At 46.6% G+C, this 27,665-nt stretch overlaps 2 protein-coding genes and 1 long non-coding RNA gene across 9 annotated transcripts; 1 reads left to right on the forward strand and 2 right to left on the reverse strand.

Moving 5' to 3' along the window:
* Positions 1-541: 541 nt before the first annotated feature.
* On the reverse strand, positions 542-19,080 carry susd6 (sushi domain containing 6). 6 transcript variants are annotated; one of them, XM_077017722.1, is made up of 8 exons: positions 18,629-19,080; positions 15,871-15,964; positions 14,241-14,403; positions 3,939-4,130; positions 3,585-3,776; positions 3,066-3,204; positions 2,417-2,841; positions 542-2,305 (listed from the first exon to the last, which is right to left on the reverse strand). In XM_077017722.1, the coding sequence occupies exons 3-8, from the start codon at positions 14,359-14,361 to the stop codon at positions 2,280-2,282; spliced, it is 1,095 nt and encodes a 364-aa protein (XP_076873837.1). In that variant the 5' UTR covers positions 14,362-14,403; positions 15,871-15,964; positions 18,629-19,080; the 3' UTR covers positions 542-2,279. The 6 variants fall into 6 exon arrangements, with proteins under 6 accessions (XP_076873837.1, XP_076873838.1, XP_076873839.1 ...); XM_077017723.1 differs by having other exon boundaries at positions 15,871-15,961; positions 18,624-19,080; XM_077017724.1 differs by having other exon boundaries at positions 18,624-19,080.
* Positions 19,081-21,846: 2,766 nt separating this feature from the next.
* Positions 21,847-25,822, forward strand: acot20 (acyl-CoA thioesterase 20). Its single transcript, XM_077017726.1, has 3 exons — positions 21,847-22,411; positions 23,238-23,440; positions 23,528-25,822. Exons 1-3 carry the CDS (start codon positions 21,904-21,906, stop codon positions 24,101-24,103), a joined length of 1,287 nt encoding a protein of 428 aa, XP_076873841.1. The 5' UTR covers positions 21,847-21,903; the 3' UTR covers positions 24,104-25,822.
* Positions 25,823-25,942: 120 nt separating this feature from the next.
* LOC143523339 (uncharacterized) lies at positions 25,943-27,514 on the reverse strand. 2 transcript variants are annotated; one of them, XR_013133310.1, is made up of 2 exons: positions 27,097-27,514; positions 25,943-26,905 (listed from the first exon to the last, which is right to left on the reverse strand). It is a non-coding gene; the product is annotated as an uncharacterized LOC143523339 (long non-coding RNA). The 2 variants fall into 2 exon arrangements; XR_013133311.1 differs by having other exon boundaries at positions 25,943-26,951.
* Positions 27,515-27,665: the final 151 nt, after the last annotated feature.

Here is a 27,665-nt window from a genome sequence, read left to right on the forward strand (position 1 = left end):
ATCCTTTAAGGAAACATTTCCTGATCCACTGAGAAGCATTTTGTAATGCACTGATATTGCTAGAGTTCTAAACTGCCTCGGGAAGAGAGTGATTCAGTAGAACAGGCCCTCTTTATGTGCTACGCACTTCTGTGCACAGCAGAAAAGCCCTGTGAGGCTCCATTGTCTACTACTTTGTGGGCGAACAGCTGTTCCTCCTACATTTTACAAATAATAGCACCTACATTTGACTGCAGCATATCTAGCAGGGTATCATATGATCCATGTTTAAATTCACAGATATCTTCAGTATAAGACTTCATATTGTGGCTTCTGCAGGCTTCATCACCTGCAGTTTTCCTGCCAGGTAAGCACTTCCTCATAGGACAGGACTCCTGGTCTTGCCCATTCTTTGCCTGTAGGGAAGAAGCTGGATGCCTCTCTCAGAATGTGTTTTAGTATACGCCATTACCCGATTCTACAGTCATATACAAGATGTGTAACTCTAGAATATTAAGACTAGGTCACACAGGGTTAGTCAAAACTAATCAAAGCAACAGGAGCACTTCCAAAGAAAGCTTTAATTAGAAATAGTTATATACACACACTGTAGAATTAAATTAAACTTTATACAAATATTAAAATACTATCTATCTTCACACCCACTGCAATGTACAGAGAAAAAAAAATTAAAAGGGGATGATAACATGGCTAACACCATACAATGGTGCTGGGGACATTTTTTCTCTTTTACTTTTTTAAATACAACATTTGCAACAACAGAAATTAGAACATAGGTGCAGTAATGTTCAGATATGAGTCACTGGAGGGGGGTTTAGAGGAAAAATGATGGACATCGCTCAGTCATGTCCTCTGCAAAAAAAAAAGAAGGAAAGGAAAAAATAAAAAATAAAAGAACTCCACCCACCTCTGAAAATCCACAAGACACTGCATAGAAAGAAACAATGGAAGGCCATAAGGAAACTGAAGACACGTCAATATTGTGAGATGGAAGAAACCATTACAAAATAATAAAATGCACAAGTCTTAAGGCGACAGTTCCATGTACTTTCATTAAGCCATTCAAATAGGAAAGAGGTTTTACAAAAATGAGCAAAGAAAACAGGATATTAGACTGGCCAGACCCTGCTCTGTTACTGAACCCAGTTCAAAATAGAGACACAATTTTATGACATATGATAAGAAGGCTTATCCACAAACCAAAAGTTATTCCACTTGGTATGGACCAGCGGCCAAAAATCAAGTTAAAAAGCTGCAAACGCACGGGGGCACAAGCGCACACAAGACACACACGAGATATATTCTCATTTTAGTGCAGTGTGACCCACTGCAACACAACATTCTCACTTTCAGAGATTTCATTCTCTGGAGTTCTGGGCGCACAGGGCAAGGCAAACTTTTTATACTTAATATCTCCCAATACCTGGACTGCTCTGCTCCAAAAACAAAACATTCCTGATTTGATGACATCAGTTGTAAAAAAGTAATAAAAAAAAAAAACAACAACAAAAAAACCCCCCCACTCTAAGCCTTCCTCAATTACACACACATGCACGCACACACTTGGTAACAAACAAAAAGTCTAGCATGTCTCTGAATACAGTACTATGTTCATCCCTGGCTCTTGCTGTTCCTTTTGGTGTGGAGATGTTGGGCTTATGCAGCATGCGTCATGTCTGATGTGCGCAGTATTTGGGGAGGGGGGGGGGGGTGTTCTTTAAAAATGACGATGTACTGAACATGCAGCATTAAAAAGGGGAAAGGGCCTGACTTAGCAAATCCTTGCCAAACAACCCCCCCACCTTTCAGAGGTCACAGTAACTGATGGGGGATCCGTTCATCGCCTCTTGCACAGCATAGAAATTTAAATGCATTTGAAATTAGCAAATCCTCACAACAGTGACAAGGTAAGCCTTTATGAGTGCAAATGCTTATTAGGACACCATTGGGAAAAGGTGTATCTTACAACTGAGTATGTTATTCAGCTCAAATTATGTATACATTATACATAATCCTATGTTTTAGAGAGCGTCTGTGCAACCATTTACAGGAGCATCTGAGTTGCGGGGCCTTCTAGAGAGGTGAGCTGGCAGACCCCATGGACGACCGTGCACACTGACGCTCAGAGACACCGTGGGCCGGAGAGTTTTAGTCGTGGGGCGATCTACAGGCATTTGGTTGCTCCTGCGTTCTGTATGGCAGCAGTGGGGGAAGAGGGTTTGGTACAAAGCTTCAGGAGCCACAGTCCTGGTGGTCATCCACAGGGACGAGGAGCCGGCTCAGGCCTCCTTCAGCAACGGAATATCTGTGAATGCAGAGAGACAGGGATGCGCGTTAGAGACAGGCAATCTGTGCGGATAGGCGGTCTGCGAGAGCGGCGGTCCGCGCGAGCAGGCGGTGTAGCGGGGGTCCGTACCGTCGCCGTAGTCCTCAGTGGAGGTGAGCGAGAGCAGGCTGTGCTGGTCACTGCTCTCGCTGCTGGACCCACAGGCGGACGCCTCGCCGGCCAGGTCGGCCGTCCACGACGACGATGACGGCACCTGGTGAACCAGCGCGGTCTCCGCGTGGTGTGAGCGTGACAAAGAGGAGGAGGATGAGGAGGAGGATGAAGAGGAGGCGGTGGTGGTGGACAGGGGACCAGGTTCCAGCCTGGACGGGCCGGGCTCGGCAGGGTGGGCGTCCGGCTGCGGGCCCTCGGACAGCACGATCTGCACGCGGGACTCGAGGGGGGGCGGAGCTGCTCCAGAACTACCGTACACGGCCTCCTCGTAGGAGGGCAGGGAGACCTGCACGCCCTCCACTACAATGGAGGCAGGCTGGCCCGATACTCCCTGCTCACGCCTGGAGAGGGGGAGAGGGAGAGAAAGAGAGAGAGAGACTCACAACAGGCTCTTGACAGAAATACATAACAGCTGTTTACGGAAAACGTGCTGCCCGCCAGCCACCAGCTGGGGCCCATGATTCATCTCAGCTCAACGTTTCTCCAGCAGATCGCTGGCTGGGTCGGCGGGCAGCTGACAGAAGCGCGATGTGTCCTGCGAGAGGACGGGCGGGCGGCGTCACACCTGCTGTGGTGGAAGGACTTGAGTTTGGGCTGCAGCAGGACGAAGAGGACCACCAGCAGCAGGATGAGGGCCACCGAGCTCGCGGTGGAAGCCACGATGGACAGGGCGGGCATGGCCAGCGGCGAGCGCTCCTCCTTCCCTGTGTGACGCACACGGCGACAAATCAGGCGCAGACGCGGCCGGACGGGCCACGACACAGTCAGCACTTTGTCTGTGAGTCACTGGGAGTTTGGCTCCGTGCTCCAGTACATTCAGTTGGCATTGAAACAAGCATGAGGTCAGTGCTTCAATACGATATCTGCTTTAGTTTGAGTGTGTTGGGGGAAAATACAGGAAACAGAAATTCACATACTTAAAAGGTTCAACTACTAATACTCAAATCCAAAAAGTACAGTACGTCATGAACACAATTGTGTAAAAACACTTCATGCTACACGAGTCCAAGAGGCTAAATCACCAGCAGCGGGTCTCAGGACGTTCGTGGGCCTATCAGCACGTCGGTGGTGTGGGTGGCTCTACCTTGTCCCAGGTGGCAGACGATGGGCGTGGCCGAGTCCCAGTCGCCGCTCCTGCAGGTGTGATACCTGTAGCCTTTCAGCGTGTAGCCCTCGTCGCAGAAGTACTCGATGACGGTGCCTTCGGTCAGTCTGTGGCAGGGCGAGGGGTGGCACATGTAGCCCCCGTTCTCGGGCTCGCTCGGGGGACGGCACACTGCAAGAACACACGGCCCCTTTTGTTGGGTCAGGCGTACAGGGACGTCGAGCGCTTAAGCGAGGTCGGGCGGACGGTAGAGCGGTAAATGGGGCCCAGCCCCGCGATATGTTTGAGCGAAGAGGAGACTCGGAGAGGCGAGTGGAGCGCGCGTGAACTCACCGTCGTTTTTCAGGCAGTGCGGCGGGCTGGGGACCCAGTGGCCCAGGGCGGAGCACGTGATGACTGCGTCGCCGCTCAGGGCGTAGCCCGCGTCGCAGCTGTACTGCACCACGGTGCCTGCGGGGAGGGAGCCGCGGTTGGTCTCAGTCAGGTTCCACCGGCTGTGCTGCACAGACGCGGGCCTGGAGCAACCTGCAGGAGAACGGGGAAACAGGACGGGGTTAACCGTGAACACCACCTACATGACGGCCACACACACACTTACACACCTAAACTATCCAATTGGAAACCAGTGGGATTTTTTTCCATGTTATATCACATTGTCCGTTCTCTCAAAGTCTATAGAAAAATGAAAAAAAATGAAATGTGCCATATTTTGTCAATTGTGATTTTTACACCCCAATCGAAATTTGTCCTCCGCTTTTAACCCATCTGTGCAGTCAGAACACACACACACACTAGTGATTACTAGGGGCTGTGGATCACACGTGCCCAGAGCGGTGGGCAGCCCTAGCCCGGCCCCCGGGGAGCAGTTGAGGTACAGTATGTATAGGTAGAGGCAGAAAGGTACAGTATGTGACCATTTATGAGCTAGTGCCTAGCTCAGCCTCTGATCTGTTTCATTACAAGAGTTCAAAGCCTCTTTGCTGTAAGGAGTTTCTGGCCATTTACCATTTCCAGGCACTAGCATAATGACTTCCAAGCGAAAACTGATGAGTCATAAAAGGCCCTTTAAAATCACCCACTGCTGTTAATAATTCAATATACAATTTACTGTAACTTTTAACTCTGACGTTTAATTTGATAAATTGGCTTACAAAGGTAAAAAACAACCAACCAACCAAACAAACAAAAAAGCACTATGCAACAAAACCACTAGCCATCTGTGAAAGGACATGTGATCTCACAGGCCTCTCACTGCAAATATGTATACTTCACCGCAGTGCGAGGCATGCACAAGACCCTGTCCTTTAACCGTACCACAGCAGACACCCCGTGTGCCCCGAGTCCCTGCTATAGTGGAGCGAACGCTTAAAACCTCTTCAAAGTGTCAACACCACACTGGGCGCAGAATGAAAAGCCCTGAGAAAACAGGGAGTCTCGGCAGGACCGCGCTGGCCGCAATGATCTCTGCTGCTACGGAGGAGTGAAGGTTCACCAGAACCTCTCGTGTAGCAGCTGTTCTGCGCAGTAAAGCCAGGGCCGGGTGGGTGTACAGCCCAGCCGTGTCGGTAGTCACCACGCCAAGCGCATGACCAACGGCGTGTTCAGGATGACGTCAAAGGGCATCCGGTTTACCCGTGCAACTTTTATTAGTAACATGAAACCCCCCCCCCCCCCCCCCCCCCCCCCCACACATCCTTCTTTACTTTATTAAAGTCCCCACGTCTCACGAGTGACCGAACTGAAAGGACAGAGATAAGGAAACGCACAAGAAGAATGACAGAACTGCGGAAAGAGAACTTCTCCAGCATGCCTGGACAGGTCGAGCAGGGCCTTCATAACTTCTGACGAAACTTCTGTGGCGAGAGATTAAGGAGCAGCGAATGGCATGCATACCGGCTGGCATGGGTTGCATAGCAGAGGTAAACACAAAAGCACAAGGGAGGAGGAGGGGGCATGGGGTTGGGCAACCATGCGTGCCAATGCACTGAAGCTACTCCTCGACCCAGCCCGTGCTAGCGCGGCTCCTCGACCCAGCCCGTGCTAGCGACCCAGCCCGTGCTAGCGACCCAGCCCGTGCTAGCGCGGCTCCTCGACCCAGCCCGTGCTAGCGACCCAGCCCGTGCTAGCGACCCAGCCCGTGCTAGCGCGGCTCCTCGACCCAGCCCGTGTTAGCGCGGCTCCTCGACCCAGCCCGTGCTAGCGTGGCTCCTCAAACCTAGCCCATGCTATTGTGGCTTGTGTACGACATCTGTTCTCCCTCTCTGCCCAATGCCCGTCTTGTTTTTAGCAGACTCAAGCAAAGGGGCTTCGCATTCAAACAGTCCAAACCATTAAGTTCTCAGGAAGCTTCAAGACCAAATTCGGCTCTAGATCGCGGGTCGAGAAACTGATGAGATGTGGAGACGAGGCTGTTCCTCACTGCTCCTCGACTCTCCCAGAACAGTGAACTGATCTGGTAAACAAATGCGTTTAAAAGTAATACCTTTTCAAAAACAGTAATCAATGTGAAAGTCAACAACGTTCAACATCAGTCCATCAGTACGGCGTCCTGCAGAGGTGGAAACACCCACCTCCTCTGCGTGGTCTCCCTGACTGGGCAGCACTTTAGAGATAATGCACAAGAAGAGAAGGTCCATCAAAATTCAGCTCCAACTCTCCGGGAAGCCAACATGGAGCACCTCATGGGCTCGAGGGGAGGGGGGGGGGGATCTATCCAACAGCAGAGGTGGAGGAGGATCAACAACAGACTGAAACTCTAATGAATCATCTTCACAAACAGCTAGGGGCTCAAGCCGATCCCATTCCACTGATCGGCGCAGCAGGGATCACCTCAGTCGGACCAAACCGGGCCCTGCAGGCTTGGATTAGAGTCCATACACCCTGCAACAGCAGCTCAGGTTCCAGAAAATCAGGGCTTACTGAACATCGGTGTTATTTCCCCCCACCATGCTTGTTTTTCCGTTTCCCGCCCCACACACCACTTCCGCACCCCTACCCCGTCCCACATCGAGGGGGCGTAAATGTGTTCAGGAAGCGTGCGCACGCTGCAGCGTCAGTGACGCCTACACCCCCCCCGATATGATACGTCACGACTCCCAACGGCTCGGGGAGGACGGAGAACGGCGGGCCCTTCCCTCCCGGTGAGAACGAGCTACAGCGCGAGTTGTGTATTGGTGCCAGGGATCATAAGGCAGCCGCTCCTAACATCTAAGGTTTCAGGTTGGCTTACCCAGTACACACCAGGTTCCTCTCGGTGGGGGGGGCACAGGAGGGCTGAGTCATAACATATGTGCGCGTGTGTGTGCATGTGTGTGTGTGTAGCTGTTAAAGAGAGCCAAGGACAGTGAAAGAGTGAAGGAGGGAGGGGGGGAGAGTACGTGAGAGAGAAAGTAGCTACAATCAAATAATCTTCTTTGGTTAGCTCTTGGGGCAAACGCGAAAGGCACACATGGGGGGTAGGGGGTGTTAAATGGACGCGAGAGCTTTTAAGTGTGAGACATGAGAACGGGAAACGGGAACCAGTGGATCCAAGTGACGCAAAAATGTTGGAGGCTCCATCCAGCAGCCCTGCCCCCACTCCCAGGGCCCGGGAGCGTCGCTCCATATAAAGAGGCTGCCGGGAAAAGAGCGGAGTTACAGGAAGGAGCTTCCTGCCAACACTCAGAAGGGACAAGGCGCCAAGTTTATTCCCAAACTTTATTACTCTCCCAAACTGCTATATGAATACGTTTCAGTGGCCACCGCAGGAGACCTGGGAAGCCAGGCTTCCTCAAATAGGACAACTGAAGACGTCGCTAACATGAGTCTAGTGTTAAAATCATGTATCTCATTGGGCCCCCAGATCTGATCACTCAGAAGGTAGCCAACCTTCCCCGAGTGTCCCCTCAACAGTAGTAGTCAAGGGAGAGGAGAAAAGGTCCCAACAGGCCAGCGAAGGAAGCCATCTTCTCGCCGACGGCATCACGTCGCACGGCCCTGAGAACCGGCCGCTGCTGGAGATGTAGCTCTTCCTCAGATGAGAGTTTGCTTGGTGGGGTTTGTTGTTGTGGTAAGGAAGGAACACCAGGGTAGATCTGGGTGTTTGGTTTCAAAACAATTTAGTCAAGCTGCAGTCTGAACCACCAGTAGAAATCAAAGAAAGCAGGAGGATGGAGGGAACTAAATATCAAATATGTAAATAATTCCAGCGTGGCTGACGTAAGTGGAGTCGCTGTTTCCTGGAGTCCTTAGTCACCATCAGATGGGCGTCAAGTTTTTTGTTACAATTATTATAAGCTCATTAGTAGCCTATAAGCTAGTAGGACATGGTCAAAGGTGTTGCACAATAGTCCCTGGAAGTTCTATGTAGTATTCACTGTGCAAAGGTTATTAAGCCAAATTCAACAATCATCATAGTGGCTAATGACAGTGGTTGAACACTTGTATGCAATTCATGCCTGATTAAAATAAACTAAGAATAAATACACCATTCTGCATTTACACATTTTAGACCTAAAACTCTAAATCTGATTGTTTCTGGGCCAAGCGGCACCACAGGTGGCCTCTGCTAAAGTGCTGGTGTCCCAGAGGAAGAACGGGTCTGACGGGCTTCCCAGTTGTGATGGATCGTCAGTCCTTGTAATTATATGGGAACACTGGCCATATTAATCAACTTATGACATACAGTGACAATACCCACAGGGGGGTGAACTATGGGACCGTGTACCTGCACCAGGTACAGTGCTCTGTTACGCAAGAGGAGCGCCAAAGTGCATTATGGATGTTCTCCCCGCGGCTTCTTGCGTGGTACATGCCGATATCCCGTGGTGGGGGTCTGAAGTCTGAAGCAGGTTCCCACACGTTCTCATCTCCGAGCGCACAGGGGGAAAAAACCCAAAAAACTCACAGCACTCTGACAGGTTTGGCTGGAGGTGAGTAACGTGTCCCGACAGAAGAGCAGCTCCGGGCCCCAGCCCAGCAGCGCCGGCCTGGTCCCTCCCCAACGGCCGGGCCTGCGTTCAGGACCAACAGGAGCGCGCGGCTGTGGCCCGACGCCGTCGGATATCACCACCGCGCGAAAACGTGATCACGGACGCGCGTATACAAAAGCGTTCGGTCTGCGTCTTTGTTCGCTCACAGTTCAAGAGAGCCTGCCCGGTTCAGTGACTCTTAAGAGCCCTACAGATCACGTGGTTTTATCGCCCAGGCCAACAGTGTAGACTGCAGTCACTGCTTCTGACATAATTCACACTAGAAGCAGAAAAAAGCCAAAATAAACAAATAAACAAACAAAAAATAGCCCACACACACACAAACCACACCACCCTCCACGTGCTCTTTATGTCTTTTTGACAGTGCTGGGTCATCGCCTGGCACATTTAAGTAGCTTGTCCCAACATAAACTAAACCACGCGCCGAGCAGGAGGAATCCCTCGCAGCACGCACAGCCTGATGGGTAAGGGGTCAGGGAAAACCCCCCCCATTGTTTCTCAAGCCTCCTGCCAGCTGTGCTCAGAAGTGCCAGATGGGAACTTGCATGGGGCTGAGCTTGTGCAGCCTTTCAGGCCGCAGAGACAGCTGCAGGGCACACACACACACACACACACACACACACACACACACACACACACACACACACACACACACACACACACACACACACACACACACACACACACACACACACACACACACACACACACACACACACACACACGGCAGCCTTGTCTGCTGGCCTCTTGTCTCGCCCGCTGGTGGAATGCAGCGTAGCTGCCGTGGAGGGGGGGGGCAGACTGGAGTCTTTGTGGCAGGCGGCGCTGGTCACCCTCCCCAGAGTGCAGCTCTCCCACTGGGCCACAGCAGCTGCCCTCGCAGGCGTCAACCCCCCACACGCTGTGCGGAAGGCTGACTGGGCTATTCACGGGCCGACTGTCTCAGTTACACAGCAGACCTTAATGAACCCAGATCACGGGGACAGATGGTGTGACACTCAAGACTAAGGATTACCACCATTGTACCGAATTTGATGATAATGCTATCAAACAACTGTGACTTACTTAACATACTATTGTAACGGAGATGGGTCACCACGTAAGCTGAAACAATATTAAACAACAGTGACCTACAATATTAGATTAATATTATTTCTTAGGCAGAGCATGAGACACTACATTTTAATTAAATACAGAATTCGGGCCTTGCTAGCATGAGTCAGTTGGATAATGTTCACATCAGCTCTCATTTGCATAAAAGTTTTTTTCCCCTTCCTCAAATCCCCACGCACGTCCGCTCCCTGTCCATCTGCTGGCTTATCTCGTGCCAACAGCAGCAGTTATCTATACAGGCGCGTTATCTGGCCAGCCATCGCCAAAGGAGAAGGCACCACACACACAGGGCCCGGGCACACCACGAGGGGAGGTCAACTAATTGAAACATCTAAACCGGCAAAACCTCTCTGACGAACCTGTACAGGAAGTGCAAGCATTGCCCGCATGGTTCTGCAGGAATACCAAGTTGGAGAAACCTTAACGAGTTCCATCAGATGATAAGAGGTATCATCTGTCCAGGGTGTGGTGTTTTATGAAGCAACGTTTCGTTCGCATTGCGAGTTGCTCAGAGGGGGGTTTGTGACGACAGCCTGTTTCACAAGAGCGTCGGGGTATCATTCAGCGCCAGACGGTTCTGCTATGAAACAGGAAAACCACTCTGTGTGTGTGGGACTTTACCTACTGAGCAACAGGAGTGTTAGCAGCAAGAGCAGGCCAGCGGAGTGTGGTAGTCAGAGAGAGAGAGAGAGAGAGAGAGAGAGAGAAAGAAAGAAAGAAAGGGGGGGGTCAGGGGGGGTAAAAGAATCTATACTTAGAATCTTATTAGAATTCATCTCCTGAACTGAAATCTCGGTTGAGAATCCTTTTTGATTGCATAGCAGACAAGAACTTCACTCACTCACTCCATCTGGCTTTGAGCACTCAAGAGGACCAACCTTAGGGTCAGTCTCTTTCCTCAGCAGGCGATAGCTAAACCACGAGCGTCATGACCGACAGAAGCTCGTCAAACTGGGTAATCTTTCTAATAAACTCCCGATTCTTCCCTGGTTTTGGCGGGATGCTAATTTTGGAGGAGGTTGGCTGTCTGACAGACAAAAAAAATTAATTTCAGGTCAGTTTGTGAAGACAAAAAGCGACAGACCATGCAAACCTTAAAAGATTGAACTGGAATAAACACGAGCTTCGTTGTGTGAAAGTGCGACGATACTACGCAGCACGTTCCGACACAGCCCCTCCTTGAGAGCAGCCTCTTCTCAGCTCGCCGGCACAAACGTCATTAAGCCACAGAGAATGACTGTGTTAAACAGTCCATGACATGCCAAGGCCCTTTCGTGGAAGGTCGTTAAAAAGCAGCTTGATTAGAAGCACAATAAGTGCTCAGTCGGGGCAAAATCCTCCCCACCCAGCTGGGGGGGGGGGGGGGGGGGGTAATTGCACAGGCCGCAGTTACTAAAACCGCTGATGGGAGCTGGTGGGTGGTGCTGCACTCTGCTGTACGTGACCCCACGTGACCCCAGCCGCCCTCCCAGGGGCCGTAGCGGGAGAGCTGCGGTGAGCGAGAAGCCTTCACACTCCTGAGGACAAGGAGAAGTCAAGAGTTGCACTTCAGGTTCTTCCCAAAAACCCAGAGACAGAGAACGTTGATCTAACTACATTTCGTTTCTTGGTTTCCAAGGTCAGATCACCAGGTTTTCATGCGCACTTCCTGATGCGGTGGAAAGCGCGAGGAGACGTTCTGAGACACATCTGGGTTGACTTATCCACCTCCTGGTGCAAAGAGAAACCGCCAAGAGAGTGATACCGGTGCGGAGAGATCAGCGTGTGGAAGAGCTCCTGCTGTTGGTCTCTGTGTGACTGCGTGTCATGGTCCCAGCAAGCCTGTGCCGTAATCCATCTCTGTATTGCTGGCCCATCTGAAGCAGCTAACCAAGAGCCTGGTAATTATGAATTGGACCAGGTGTGTTTGAGCAGGGAAACACACACACACGCACGCACACACACACACCATACTTCTCACATCCACTAGTCCTTTTAATGCAGAACGCCCCTGCCAGTGTTAACCCCCTTCTCCCCAACGCCACACCATCTTAATCATCACACACACACACACACACACACACACACACACACACACACACACACACACACACACACACACACACACACACACACACACACACACACACACACACACACACACACACACACACACACACCTTACCCAGGAGACAGGAAAGGGAAATGGCAAAGCCACTTATTCAGCATATTTTTTATTCAGAAAACCATTCATATTTCAGCCAACTTAAAAAGGCAATAAACAGAAGAGATTAAAAATTGGACCATATGTAATGAAAAACAGAAATATTACAGTCTAACAGGCTTGACAGCCAACTTGACTTATTATAGAAACTAGAAGGATTGTGTGTGTCACTGTGTGCACCGGAGTGAAGCGAGAGGAATAATGCCAGCCCGGCTTTCCTGGGCCACATGCGATTTGGGCCATGGTTCCTCTGCAGGGATCACATGAGTGCGCAAGCTAGGCCTAGTTTTTGTGAATCGCAATTATCTCGATATTAGAACGGACAAGCAGAGCCAAATTCAGATCGGTGTTCATGTTCAGTAATGGAAGTCTGATGGAAGTCAACACTTCCTAAATATAAAGCGTGGGAGCGGCGAAACACCCAGAAAAGCGGACAAGGCCTCCATGTTTGTCTGCTCTGAACACAACCACTTCTCTGCACAGGAAAGACAAGAGGATGAAGCTTTGGTTCTTATAAAGACACGACCACATGTGTGTACACACACACACACACACACACACACACACACACACACCTGCTCAGCTCAGCACATTGTGCTTCCTTCCTTTCAAAACACACCAACAGCACCATCAGTACTGATACGTATCAAATTAATAAAAAAAAACCCCACACTAGTGCAACGCCTTTGTGGTTAGAAAGAAGAAGCCTGCGTTCTGTACTGCGAACTGTTTCCCCAGTGTTAGAGCCAATGGTTTAGGACCAGTATGGTCAGGGTCTGGAGTAAATGACAAGCCACTGGCCACATCTGGTAACTCACACCGCCAAAACAGTCATCAGGATTCTGTTTTTAGTTTGCTTAGCAAAGCAGAAAGTTTAAACTTTTCCTCCTTGTCTGCCCTCCACTGCTATCCGATTCACGTTTTCCTCTCCAGTTTACTCAGATGTCTTTTACACAGTTCCAGACATATTTCAGAACAGGTCCTAGAACAGTTTGGCAAACAATAAATCACACAATTCAGGAAGTAATTCAACATTTACAAAGTCCAAACTCGTAGTTACTACTACGGCTGCAACACGCATCTGGTCGAGTACACATACGTAGTGAAGCATGTTAATCTCCATTATGAAAAACCAGTACCTACATAATAAGCATTTAAATCCAATTCTGTCATCATTTTTGTACTCATTAAAAATATCAGTGTCTTGTCTTCCATCTCAAACTGTGCTTGCAGGAAATTGGAATTTGCTTTTACTTTGCTGAGTCCCATTTGCATATTGGAACATGATTAAAAAAACCTCACCATATAATCCAATATCTTCCTAATGGCACTGGCAAATTTAATATTCATAAGAGTCTGGAACTACAGAAGCCATTGCTCCGTGCCTGCCGGGGATTAGCGACCATGTCTGAACTGTGCAGATTGAGCGGCGGTGAAGGGGACTATGGGCTTTGGGGAGGATAATCCAAAAAATGACCCGAAATGATGCAACGGCATCGTGGGCTCTCCGTGTTCCTGCCTTCTGTCTCTCAGAGAGAACAACACACGTGCAGGGGGACTCTGAATCGGTGCCGCTTATGTAAACCCGCACTGCAGAACACAGAATGTGGTGTGTGGGACAGCGGAGTGAGAAACACACACACGTGCCAAATGTCCTTGCGTTACATGTAAGACACGCGCGTCCCTCCCGTCCCCCCCCGCATCACTCTCGTCTGTCCCCCGCCCCCCCCCCCTCGTCGCGGCCGTCTCCTTTTGCGTAAGGCCCTGATGTGGTGAAGACTCGGCACGCCCACGCGAACTCAGCAAGGACGTCCAGACACCGAGACAGACAGTCAGGGAAGAGGTGCTATTTTAAGACGGCCATGTTAAAATAAGGGAGGTTTAAGCACTGTGCAAACAGGCATCCTGGGGGGGGCGGGGCGCAGGCTGGGTGCCACGCCCCCTGGGATACACGCAGCATCCGTATTCCAGCAAGGACAACATCTCCTCCATCGGGGGGGGGAGATACTTATTTTACTCAAACCAGTTCCTGAAGCGCAGTTCTATTTGTGGCGTCTGTACGGAGAAATCGGCGCGATACCGAAACAGGGACGCCTTCCAAACCACAAGCTGTCTTCTCTTCATAAACCCACTGCAGACAAAGACCTCTAATCCTGTCTAAAACGTGCCCTCCGATTCAACAAAGGCAGATAAACAAAATGCTAAAGGCATTTCAGTCACTGAATCGTAATGACATCTTGCCTTTCATGAGCTAAAGGCTTGTGTTAAAGGCCCGCAGGCTATTGTTAAGATGGCATGACCCTGGACCTGAATGAGAACACTAATGGCCATGTGTGTGTGTACTCTTACCTGTTCCCTGGCCTGTAGAAAGTACGCCGAGGAAGAGGAGCAGTTTCAGCGCCGTGGCGACGGAGGCGGGCAATCGTACTCCCCAGCCCAGCGTTTCCCACGCAACCATCCCATCACGCATCTTTCAGCCCTGCCGTGCGGCTGAAGTCCTCTCTGGTTTGACCTATGGACGGAGGGACACACACACACACACACACACACACACACACACACACACACACACACACACACACACACACACACACACACACACACACACACACACACACACACACACACACTTTACTTCGCAAATGGGCAGCCGGATACAAAGCAGACACTTTGCTGAACGTGCCACGTGATAATTTTTCCAGGTAGAGCTATTCCTAGCACGAACATTTCAGACTACAAACTTGTCGGACGGAAACCAAATCATCGTACGTCATACGTCAAACGCTGGAGGAGTCGGACACGGAACTGGAGGAAATTAAAATCAGAAGCCAACAGGACTCGGGCGGTCAGAGTTTACCAAACGGGTTCCTGCTCATTTGCAACTCAAATTCAAGCGCAAATACTATCCAGGTATCAGCAGCGTGAAAAGTGCAGAGGACTGTACAGGCAGGGCGGAGCGTCTCTGCCTCTCAAGGAGCAGATTCTTCTCTCCTCCATCTCTCACAACCCCTCTCCCTCCGTCTCCAACAGCATACTGTGTGCCTGCCCACAAACTCTACTGTCCACGTGGGACAAACTACATCTTCATTTCAAACCGCTGTTCATCGATGCAAGGACAGAAATTAAAATATGACAGAACCTTGTGCAGACCGCTCACTAGCGCTTACGTTTGCAGAACAATGACTTTCATAGTATTTGCCGTCTGCAACCATCTCTTTTGAGTTTTTAAACTTCACAAACAAGTTGTCAAGTTCGCTTCCCTGAAAGCCGATTATTAGGGAACGCTGTAAGAAACTGATAAAACAAACTTTAGCTTCTGCAGAGGATTAAGAGTTATCTTTTGTTGTTTAATTCAGTCTTTAAATACTGATTTCATTTGAATGAATGAGCACAACTAAAAATAAATTGATTACTAAACAAAAAAACTGAAACAGAATTGATGTATCAGTTGTCCACATTCATCCAGGCAGAGCACGTAGATTCATGCTGAGATTTGGGGAGAAAGAACCTAGGATGTATGCAGTAGTGCAGGTCTGGTTGGGGGCTACAGCCTGCTGAACTACTGAACCCCAGGGGAGGAGGAGGGAACACCACCCACCAGACCAGGAGGAGAGAACACCACCCACCAGACCAGGGCAGGAGGAGAGAACACCACCCACCAGACCAGGGCAGGAGGAGAGAACACCACCCACCAGACCAGGGCAGGAGGAGAGAACACCACCCACCAGACCAGGGCAGGAGGAGAGAACACCACCCACCAGACCAGGAGGAGAGAACACCACCCACCAGACCAGGAGGAGAGAACACCACCCACCAGACCAGGGCAGGAGGAGAGAACACCACCCACCAGACCAGGACAGGAGGAGAGAACACCACCCACCAGACCAGGGCAGGAGGAGAGAACACCACCCACCAGACCAGGGCAGGAGGAGAGAACACCACCCACCAGACCAGGACAGGAGGAGGGAACACCACCCACCAGACCAGCAGTCTGCTGCTCCCACAACTCCCCCAGCTCACTGCAGGACGACTGTGGTGACGCAGGCTCAGCCAGTACCGCCACCGTTTGCCTGCTGCCACACACACACACACACACACACACACACACACACACACACACACACACACACACACACACACACACACACACACACACACACACACACACACACACACACACACACACACACACACACACACACACACACACACACACACACACACACACACACACACACACAACCAAAGCAGAAGCGAACATTCTCATAAATGGCTTCATGCTAGGGTCTTAATCAGAGGTTTGCTTTTTTTTTTTTTTTTTTAATATGCCGGCATTTGACAATCCTTCAGAGAATTAGCAAAATAAATTATCACAGAACTTAATGAGTCACGAAAAAGCCTCAATGTCAGAAGCTTTTGTTCATGGGAAGCCTGCAAAGCTACAAATAGATACCAGCCCAGCCAGGAAACAAATAGCAAGTATTTTTCAACGTCAGCTTGGAAGACGGCAATGAATCACGCTGCAGGTACCAGGTTCATCTGTACATCAGGGCCCCGCCTAACCACCAAGGTCAGACCAATGCCACTAATCCTTCTGCGATAATCCTGTAATTCCGTTGTTTTGTATTTTTTTGTTGTTGTCCCGTGTGTTCTAGGAAAAAGCAACTGAAGGAGTGAGTCACAGAGAGAGAGAGAGCGAGCTCAACGACACGGACGCCCCACATTTCAGAGCTCTTTAAAGGAGCGGTGGAAGGAAGGGCAGATGCCAACAGAACCTGTCGGGCACGGCCCCAAAACCACAAGCTGCTCATCCAGTTACGCGTCTCGTGAGATGCTCATGGCTTCCACGGAAAGTGGGCATGGGCAAAATGTTTAGCTTTTGCCGGGAAAAAAAGACTACTGTTGGCATGAGACGGAGACCAAGGGTGGGGTGGCATTGGGGGGGGGGGAGGGGCTGGGAGAGGATCCTGAATTGTGAGAGTGAGACTCCATCTGGCAAGATGAGCTCCTGTGATGGTAAAGAAAGGCTCTTTTGTTGCTGCACACTTCAAGGTGTTAAGGCCCACAGGGCTCCAAGCTGCACACGCAGCAGTAACACGGAGACAGACACAGCCGCGACACGTCGCTCATCATCGTAGCAGGTCGGAAGGCCCGTCCAACGTATTCCAAATTAAACTTTCCCCAGTTCAAAAAGTGTTTCAGAGGGAGAGGAAGTTACAGAGAGGGCCCGACTGCTACAGCAGTTCTCACAAAGGGAACCCAAAGCGGGTCGTGGAAGACACCGTTAAAAGCCGTGTGTACATGATTTCCTGTAGAGACAATGGTTTGGAGGTAGAGTATGCTCTCCTCCTGACTACAGACCTAGGTAATATAAAGAAACTGATTTTTATGTAATGGATATGCAATGTGATACCGATAAGTATGTTAAGTGTATCCAGCCTGAACTTTGTAATTTTAGATGGAGAAATAGGATACAGAAGGAAACAGGTCCGTGCACAGGGCTAGAACAGCCCCGTATTTGAAGGTGATAAAGCTTCTGTTAGGTTCTGCACATGGAACAGGCCTCATCTGCACTGCAAAAGATTCATTTGATGGCAGTTTCAGACTCATCGCACGTCATGCAGCTTGGACACGCCAGGACTGGAAATTCTTTCTCCAGAAGACATGACAGGACAGGGCGAGGAGAGGACCTAATCAAGCTTTAACAGGACCAAGAAAGGTGAACATTTTACCAGGAAAATACAAGAAAGAATATGCTCTAGCATGTCATACTTTAGGAAACCCATAATGTGAATATGAAAAGGGTGAGGAAAAAATGTGGCATATTCTAAAAGTACAAATAACAGAAGCATATACAGCCACATGATCTATGTGAACCTATTACTATCCATAAGACACGTTAGCCTTATATTACCCCACAAGGGAACGTTTACATTGTTACTGCAGTAAGATATCCATAACTCCAGCATAGTTAAACAGATTCATATTTAAGCGTGCTGAGCTGTCAGTGCGAGCTTAAAAGGCCTGACCTGCCTTCAGCACCGCCTGGTTCACTACACAGAACTTAGCAGGCGAAGAAATGTCAAAGTATTAAATCAGAAGTGTGTCAAAGCTTTGCGAAGAACCCGCAAGACAACCGTTACTCGGTCGGTCTACTGCGATAAGGGAACGTCACCCAAACTGCGAAGTTACATCGGCAATAACGCCGAGTATCCCGCACGCGCAGGCGGCCGCACGCGCAGACGTGCGCGAGCTGGTAAAACAAAGGAGAGGACTGCGTGTACCGAGCCAAACTCGCCTCTTCAACATGTTACTGCGCAAACACAAGACACGCTCCCTGCTCAGCGCCGAGACACGGAACGATTAAAAACACTTTGTTAAAAACACTATTAAAAAACACTCTATTGTACCATTACTGCACTATTAATCCCTGACAGGACCTATTGAACTTGGTTAGCTAGCGATATAAACAATAGACTTCTCACCTTCCTTATTCATGCGCGGGCCAAAAATCAAGAGCCAGAATGACTTGACTTTTGAAAATAAAAACCCTTAACAATGTTGTGGACTTGCACGGAAATTAAAGGCTTCAAATGGGAACAACGTAGACGTGTTACTAGCTAGGATAGCTAACTATGTAACTTTATCTGTAGCCTTGAATCTGAATTCAGCGTGAACACCCGAGACGTGGATAACGTTACACTAACGAAGGGCCGCCGGGTTTCGGCGCACCTCACCAGTCAGCGCCGTCCTCTCACGATTCACTCCCGGCACATGGAGCTCACTCGACCCCTCGGAAACGTAGAACTCGAAAACCGTCGATTTCGTGAAATTATCTTCTCGTCCGAGTCACCCGAGAGCGGCTCTCGCCCGGGACTATCCGGCCCGAGATGCGAGCTAGCTGGCTAGTCCGTTAGCTCCGTGCCACCGCCGAACTAGAGCAGCCGCCTCGCGCTCGCTGTGTCCATGGGAACTCTGGTCGGGGTGACGTAGCTGCCGCGTAGCCGTACGTCCGCCACTGTTTTGGTTTTCGCGTCAGCTGGAGAGACGCCACAGAAAATGGGTGGCGCAATGATATATACTGATTTGAGGTAAACCGACACAGATCATTTTAAATAGCACGATACAGTAGGTTAATATAGCCCCACCCGCATCTTCATTATGGGATGGGACTGTTCTGCTATTTTACAAGTCGAACTTTACACGGAAACCGAAGACTGACCAGATTTCCTGAGAAGCGTCACGTGGATGTTGTTGCCATTCGAGACAAACCCCTCTTTATATGTTGTGTTTGTAACACGTCTTATCTTCTCGTACATAAGCAAAAGCAGAAACTTGGTTTAGATCAGATAACAGCAACAAAAATAATAACAACAGAATCTTCTTGATTCATGAATCCTAGTAGATCCTATGATGAATGAATCAGCATGAGAAGCGTATTTGTCTAACTGTTCACTTTTGGTTTTCCATAACAGGCAGCCAAAGCCTCAATTTAAAATCAGAATTAACATTTAGCATCTGGTTAACCATGTTTCGTCGAATTTGACATAAGATGTTGTTGTTGGAAGTGGAGTTTGGAATCCAAATAACGATATTATGTGAATAGAACTGGATAAGACATAATACGTGTATTATTATAAGTGTAATGAAGTTCACATTTACATTAAAGTTGTGTTTGTATAATTACCTTGTATTATGATTTGTTGTACTAAGAATTTCAACATCAGGTTAATTTTTTGCTTTGTTTTTGTCTTTATTAGTTTTATTGTTTTTATTTATTAATGCTATTCATTCAACCAGTAGCATTACAGAATGTGAATTCTACAGAATTACAGATCCAAACAAGAGCCAACACTGGAAATCCCAGTATACACAAATAATACAAAATGCAACCACACAATCAGAAAGAAATAATAGAGAACTTAGCAAAATGCATTCACCAAAGAACTGAATTTAAGTAGGCCATGGCAACTTTAGACTTAGACTCTGAAGTCTAACCACGTAAGCAACCTGGAAGAAACCTTTCATGAGAACATCGAAACTCCACTCAGAAGCAAACTTAATTTCAAACTTTAGGTATAAAAGCTCTCAAAAGCAACATTTTGTTTATCCAACAGTTTTTCAACTGTCATATACATTATAGATATGATTACTTTACTAGTTATGTCTTAGGTAAAAAATAGCTTGCTAGCCTAAATGATTTGTCTTTGTTTTATATTTTAAACATTTATCAGGTAGGATGTCAGGCCAGGCCAAAATCAGGTTTCTCTTAGTAACATGTTATGTATGATGCATGTGTTGTTTGCATGTGTTGTTTGGCATGTAGAAAGCCTCTGAAATTGCCCCTCTGAACCATTTCACCTGTGCACTTTACTACTCAATATGCCATGTTTCCAGTTAGATTTGAGGTATTAAATGATGTTGGGTCAGGCTAAAATCAGGTTCCTCTCTTAGGGAGCGACCTGTTCTTCATGATGCATTTGTTATTTCTCTGGCCCACCATCAATAAGGCCTTCAATAAGCCTCTGAAACTGCCCCTTTAAATTCATTCACCTATATGTCCACTGCTCAATATGCCATTTTGTGTGCTGGTATTTCTTCTTTCGATTCCTTTGTGTTCGAGAACAGCATTTCTGTGTTTTTAGTTTTCAAATCTAAGAATATGTTTCCTTACATTAGAAATGCTGACGAATTCAATCATCATGTACAAATTGCATACAATTGGAACGAATGAAATAGAAACCATTTTACAAAAGGAATGCTTTCATTATATTTAAATATTTTTTCTACATTCACAAAATCAGTATGGGAAACAATAACCTCTTAAATGTATGCTCCTACACTCGTTTGTTTAATCTATAGCTTTTAAACAAAGTGCACAGCAAACACGCATCATGAACACACCCTTTTTGAATAAGGAACCATACAGAGCTGCGAATAAGCAGTGTTGGGAACGTTACTTTAAAAAAGTAATTAGTTATAGTTACTCACTACTTGTTCAAAAAAGTAACTGAGTTAGTAACTGAATTACTCTATAATAAAAGTAACTCGTTACCAGGGAAAGTAACTATTTGCATTACAGTTTTAAAAAAAGTTATATGCCAATGAATAAGGATTTTTTGAAAAAGCAGTTTTCACAGTCAGTTGAAATGAGTGTTTAACTCAGAAAGGTGTTTAACTTTTGATATTTATTGCACATCCACAGACCAGTGCAGGATAAAATCCTTTAAAATCCCAAATCTTTCTAAAAAAAAAAAAAAAGCAAAAGTAAACAGTTACACTATATAAAGTGCATTTACATCTATCAAGTTAAATTTAATTGTCTCAACCTGAGACAACTGGTTTGTTCACAACAGAAGTAAACTTAACAATAAAACCTCTATTCTTAATTAAATAAATCAAACACCCATTCAGGAACTTCAAGTATTTTCTTAAATAATGTTTATATTGCCACCTTGAAAATGCAAATTTTTCTTCGGCTTGCTCCTGACTCGCCATTTCTGCATCTTCTCCGTTTGTGTCGGTCACTGGTGTGCTTCGGCACGCGTGTAACAACACTGGCTCTGATTGGCTACCATAACGCTGCCTTAGCCAATCGCTTACTGACTTGTTAAGTTTAACAGGTGTTACACCGAGAACTGTGACCTATCGAGATCTGTTACTCCTCACTAGCCTGGGCAGCGGTCCGCTCTAATTACTGTTAGTATATCAATATGTAGTAACGCACCGCTTTTAATGACCAGTAACGTCAACGGCGTTGTAACGACAGGAAAAGTAATTAATTATATTATCCATTTACTGAAAAAATGACGCCGTTACCTTAACGGCGTCATTCGCAACACTGCGAATAAGTAACCAAACGAATCTGAAACTGCGAATAAGTAACCAACTTCAGCGTGGTTTACGGTCCCTCAAGGACGTGGCCTGCGAGGCTGTAACGCCTCAGCGACTCTGTTGGGTGAAACAGGGGGATTTATTCAGACGTATTTGGCAACACTGTGTCCAACGCAATATGGCGATGTTATGCAGACAGATTAATAAACTTTTACCGAGATATGTCCTAACGAGGACGTATTCCGATTATGGAGTTCGGCTGCGAATTCTACCTACTACTTGTTTTTTTGACGAACCAGTTCAAGTTAAATTGACCGGCTTGGCTCCACAACAACAGGTCGAACTACGGTCTAAACATAAGGATGATAATAATGTTGTTTTCAAGGCCACGGCCATATATCAAGCGGACAAGAAAGGAGAAGTTGACCTGTCCCGACATTCTTCCCTAGGTGGCACCTACACAGGTGTCGAACCGATGGGTTTGTTTTGGTCGATGCGGCCAGACATTCCCCACAAAAACCTGACGGCTCGTGACGCCTCAAAAGCCATTTTAGTTGAAATAGAGGCTTCCAGTGGTGATGAAATCCTTGCCAAAGAGACACACCAAAGGCGTTTTTTAGCTGAGGGTGTGCGGAGAATTCTTGTGCGAGAAAGCAGGTTATTTGGGACCCTTTTCGTGCCTCCCGGTAAGAAGCCTCGCTGGTTAACGTCCTCTATGAGGAACAGTTAGACTAAGCGGTTTCACTCATAATCCAACAAAGTAGCTGCAAGGGAACGTGTTCAACAAAAGTAAGTTCTCGCCCTGTACTTAACGGGCTTCCCAATCACAACGGTACAATGTACAAGGTAGTGCTGGGCGATATGACCAACATTCTATATCACGGTATTTTTGGAAATTATATCGGTTTCACGGTATTTGACGGACCCCCCCCCCCCCCCCCCCCCCTTGCATGATGTGTTAACTGCATTGATTATGAAAAGAATTACTACAGTGCTAAAAGTACCCTATTCCACTGTTAGAAAAACGTCTCCACCTAAGTATTACATGTAATAGAGATTTGCATGGCCCAACATTATCAGTTTTCAAATAGTAGTAGTAGTATTAGTAGTTAGTAGTAGTAGTATCAGTTTTCACTAAAGTAGTGAATAATATAGCATGCTAAATGCTTAAAAATGCTAAACCTTTTATTTAAAACATTTTTCAGACAGCATCAAAACTGTAGGTTTATACAACTTATGTGAACCAGCTATATGTAATATTATAAATTGCACACCAGTTTGTATACCGCCCAGCACTAGTACAAGGTAAAAAAAAAGTACATTTTCACCACAAAATATTTTGGTCCAGTCATATGGAATTAACTAATTAGCAAATTCAACATGTACAGTTACTTAAGTTATTGAAATCAACTGGGTTATGCAAAATTAACTATTAAATCATGTCAAGTTTGCCTAAATTGTGTGTTACTATACATGTATTTTACAGAGCATAACAGTAGGTGTATTTTACAGGTGAAGGCCCATTCCCTGCAATTATAGTTCTGGGTCCTCTGGGAGGACATCCGTCTGAGCCACAATCAGCTCTGCTGGCAAACAGGAAATTTGTGGTGTTGTCCCTGTCTCTTTATGGCTACCAGGATGCAAGTAAAAAGATTGAAAGGCTTGACCTGGAGTACTTTGAAGAAGCCATTAAATTCCTGCAGATGCAACCTGAGGTCTGTAGAGGCATTTTTAAAAATTGTGTAAACTGAAAACTGTGTAAAAACACGGTTACAAGCCTCACTCTTTCCTTCTCTCCACAGGTGAAACAAACCGGAGTTGGCATAATGTCGATCTCAAAGAGTGGGGATGTAGCACTGTCAATGGCAGCGTTCCTGGATCATGTGAAAGCCACTGTCTGTATCAATGGTTGCATTGCCAATATCTTGTTTCCACTCCACTACAAAGACATAGTCATCCCAGCCCTTACAGGCAATAATGAAAAGATAGTCATAACTAAATCAGGAATTATAGACATTCGAGATGCTGTAAAAGATCCCATGGCAAAGGAGAACCTTGCCACCGTCATCCCCATTGAGCGTGCAAGCTGCAAGTTCCTGTTCTTAGTGTCAGAAGACGACAGGAACTGGGACAGTGCCTACTATGCAGAATTGGCATGCAGCAAACTCAAAGCACATGGAAAGACAGACTATGAGGTGGTGAGCTATCCAAAGTCAGGGCACTTTCTGCAAGTGCCATACATGCCCCATTACCCCTCGGGGTTTCATGCAGCCGTGAAGCAAGTGACTGCTTTCGGGGGTGAAGCAAAACCTCATGCAGATGCACAGGTGGATGCATGGGGTAGAATCCTGAATTTTTTTGAGAAAACACTGAAGTAATTTTCTGTTATTGTTATGACTAGGAATGCAGAGATAAGGTTTGTCTAATAAATTGATTACTACAATTATTAGAGATCTATTTATCAACTGATCTAGTCTACTGTAATTCTGCTGCTTTAAACCACAAATGTATAATTAAAATGTAGAAGATGAAGATTAAATTTTTCATCCTATAGCATGATTTGTTGTGGGTTTTTTTGATGATTAAAATATTTGGCTATTATAATCATGCAACAATTTTGTATATTTTAATTGTTTAGCTGGTCCATTTGCCCTTTGCTCTTTTTGCAATACTTGAATTAGTGTAAAATTACTGTAACTTTCTTTGATGGATATTAATATTCTATTTGTATTGAAATGTCTGCCCATTGTTTTGAATTTTTGTACATTGGAATCTGTCACGTTGAGGTCCCCGACCCCTCCGTTTTGGGCGTGTGTTTACGTCGTCTGCGTCTAGTCGTCTGCGTCAGTGGATCTCCGTGGGTGCGGTTGTGTCTTGTGATAATCCGTATCACCTGTGGCTCGTCTCGTCATCACATGGGGTTTATGTGGTCTGTCTATTTAATGTGCGTTTGCGCAGTGTCCTGTGCTCGTCGTTGTCTGAGTCATACACGTGTCTGTGTGTTTCCGTGTTCTATGTGCGCTGTCTGCGCTATCTGTTCAATTAAACGTTACGTCCGTTCGAGTTCAGAAGGATTTTCTCTCTCGTTCTTCGCCACGCTCCGGACGTGACAGAATCAAAGTGAATTTTACATTAATTGGTAATATACATAAAGCAGTCAATCTATAATCTGCAGAATTTTAGCATTTAATAAAATGCTAATGCAGTTTATAGCCCTGCCAATACAGTCTAGAACCAGGCCTATTTCTTAAATTTCAAACCATTGTAAGTTAATTGAACAAGCCCATTGTCTATCGTTCTCAGCAGTATTTGCCTTTGCAGAGAAGAAACATTGGCTGTTCATGAGAATGAGCTAAAAGTAAAGGTTACTTTATCATTGTAAATGCTGTTTATTCCCCCTAGTTTCAGACATGGGAAATATGGTTTATGTAGCTTAAACAATATTGAGGATATATATATATATATATTTGCTCTAATGTGGCTGCCCTTCCAGACTCCTGCAAACAATCGGTATGTTTGCTTAGTCACACTTTAAGAACAAGAAATTACTTTAAAAGCAATTTTCCTAACAACAGTGATGATTGGAAGATTGAAAAGGGTCTGAATTTACATAACACCAATGCCACACCTTTTAAGATTTTAACCTGTATCTACAGGGCAATCACAAGTCAAGGTGCTAACTAAAAGTATGGTAAGGCTGGATAAATAAGTCTGCTTGCTCCGGGCCTGGACGTGGAGCTTGTATGTTTAGCTGTTGAGCTGTAAAGTGGTGATGGTTTCCTGCTGGAAATCAATTAAGTATTGATCACATAATTATTTTTTGTGTTTTCCTTTAGTCCTAGTCCTGTGCTAGATAGTAACTCTTTAGTTGGTAACTGATTTGTAAACACCAGACATTTTGTTAAAAATTAAGTTATAATGCGGCTTACATAACTGTATTTCTGAAGTTCAGTTCAGCTGAATCATATGCCTGATTATCTAGTTGAGCCTGAGTGGAATGTACTCTGTTGATCTGTCTGCACCAAATGAGTGTCATTTCAGGGAGTTCATAGAAGCAATTCCCTCTTTTATTATTTTATGTGGCTGTGACTCTTATATGAGGATCTGTCAACCAACTTCTAATCTTGAGTGTTGTCTGATTCAACATAAAGAAACCGCTTCACGTTCTACCAATGGTATTATTGCAGATAAGCTTGATGAGCTTTTTTTGCTCCACAAACAGCTAAATCTGTCTCTATATTCTTCCTTTGCCATGTGCTTTTGTTTGTTTTGGTTTTTTGGGTCCTCCCATATTCTACTCCCTTATGTATCTCACCTGAATCTTGTCTCCCTTCCTCGTAATTGTCCCCAGGTGCTCTGTCTTTGTCACCCCTTGGATATAGGCCCCTGTGTTTTGTTAGGTTTTTGATTATCGTTGTGTGCTGGACTGGTGCGGGGGGCATTGCCCTGCCCCTCAAAGCAAGTGTAATGTCTTTTTATATAAGAGCCTGCCTTCCACTCAAATGTACATGAAATGAGAAATGTATAAACATTTAGGCCTGAAGCAAATAAAGAACACAAGAGATGACTCAGACTCCATGCTTCCTTCCCGCAGACCTCCCCATGTTTCAGCCATTTTATTGTTGACCCTTGTGTGTCAAATTCTTTGCAGTGGTTGGCAGTCCAGTGAAACTGGGTTTGTTTCTTTATCGTGTTTCATAACTTTTTCTCCAAATGGCTAATACGTGTGAGAATTTGATAGCCTGGAGTTTTAATCTGAACTGCTGTGGTTTACAGAGTATAGTGCATTATACACTCTTGGATTAAGAATACAGTTGTAGGATGAAATGACATGGAAATATGTCACTGATGAGATACACTAGCCTTATGTACGACCCCGGGTGTGATTCATTCATTTGTTTAGTTTTGCCTTTGTTCCAAATAGCTCTTCTGTGGGAAAATCTTCAGCTTGAATCTAGTGATTCTTTCCCCCACCAGCGTCTTCAAGTCAGTCACCGGCCTCTTCCTGAAGAACCTGGCGGGCTCAGGCATCTGGCGTGCCCTTTGACCTGCTGCTGAGTGCCAGCCTGCACTGCTGCCTGTGGGTGCACACACCCCTGATCCGCAAGGTCCTCAAGTTCCTGCACAGTCTCTTTGGACAGGTACCGGGCCCGAATTCTTGAAACGTATAATTCAAAAACCTGAACAACAATGATGATTTCGTGGGATGGGTGAATTTCTTCTCATCTGAATTATCCAAGAACGCAAATGTGTTACTTCACCAAAGCACTCTAGTTTATTTTACATTTTGCCAGTCCTTATATATGTTGAGGGACTGGTCACGTACTCAAAACCAAAAAAAAGGACATAAGATTACACAGATGAGACATACGTTAATGTCGGTATGCTTGCCTACGCACAGCACGAAGTTTTCTCTCGGGAACTTATCTTCCTTCCCGTCTTCCTCCCCCTCTCGTCTGGTCCCTTGACCCGAGAGTGACCTACGACTTCCTCATCGGGTCGCACGCAATGTTGAAAAAATAATGTCTACATCAGAAAAACCGCGACATGGCATTTCCATTACAGTAGCTATATAGTCGTGCATGCACCACCACTGTTTTGGTTTTCACATCAGCTGAAGAGCTGCCACAGAAAATAGGTGGCGCAATGATATATCCTGACCGAGTGCATTTGAGGTAAACCGACATAGGTCATTTTAAATAGCACGATACACTAGGTTAATATACTCCCACCCGCATCTTCATTATGGGATGGGACTGTTATGCTATTTTACAAATCGAACTTTACACGGAAACTGAAGACTGACCAGATTTCCTGAGAAGCGTCACGTGGATGTTGTTGCCATTTGGAAGAAATCCCTCTTTATATGTAGTGTTTGTAACATGTCTTATCTTCTCGTACGTAAATAAGCAAAAGCAGAAACTTGATCAGATAACAGCA

The sequence above is a fragment of the Brachyhypopomus gauderio genome, chromosome 9 (genome assembly GCF_052324685.1).
Source record: "Brachyhypopomus gauderio isolate BG-103 chromosome 9, BGAUD_0.2, whole genome shotgun sequence".
NCBI classification, from domain to species: domain Eukaryota; kingdom Metazoa; phylum Chordata; class Actinopteri; order Gymnotiformes; family Hypopomidae; genus Brachyhypopomus; species Brachyhypopomus gauderio.

What these genes read in the sequence shown, in the direction of transcription:
- susd6 (XM_077017722.1), bottom strand. Translation starts at nt 14,361, where the DNA reads ATGCGTGATGGGATGGTTGCGTGGGAAACGCTGGGCTGGGGAGTACGA. An exon ending in AAGTCCTTCCACCACAGCAG is followed by an intron (nt 2,842 to 3,065) that starts GTGTGACGCCGC and finishes CCCCCTCTCCAG; the next exon opens with GCGTGAGCAGGGAGTATCGG. An exon ending in CACTGAGGACTACGGCGACG is followed by an intron (nt 2,306 to 2,416) that starts GTACGGACCCCC and finishes CTGCATTCACAG; the next exon opens with ATATTCCGTTGCTGAAGGAG.
- acot20 (XM_077017726.1), top strand. Translation starts at nt 21,904, where the DNA reads ATGGCGATGTTATGCAGACAGATTAATAAACTTTTACCGAGATATGTC. An exon ending in GACCCTTTTCGTGCCTCCCG is followed by an intron (nt 22,412 to 23,237) that starts GTAAGAAGCCTC and finishes TGTATTTTACAG; the next exon opens with GTGAAGGCCCATTCCCTGCA. An exon ending in TCCTGCAGATGCAACCTGAG is followed by an intron (nt 23,441 to 23,527) that starts GTCTGTAGAGGC and finishes TTCTCTCCACAG; the next exon opens with GTGAAACAAACCGGAGTTGG.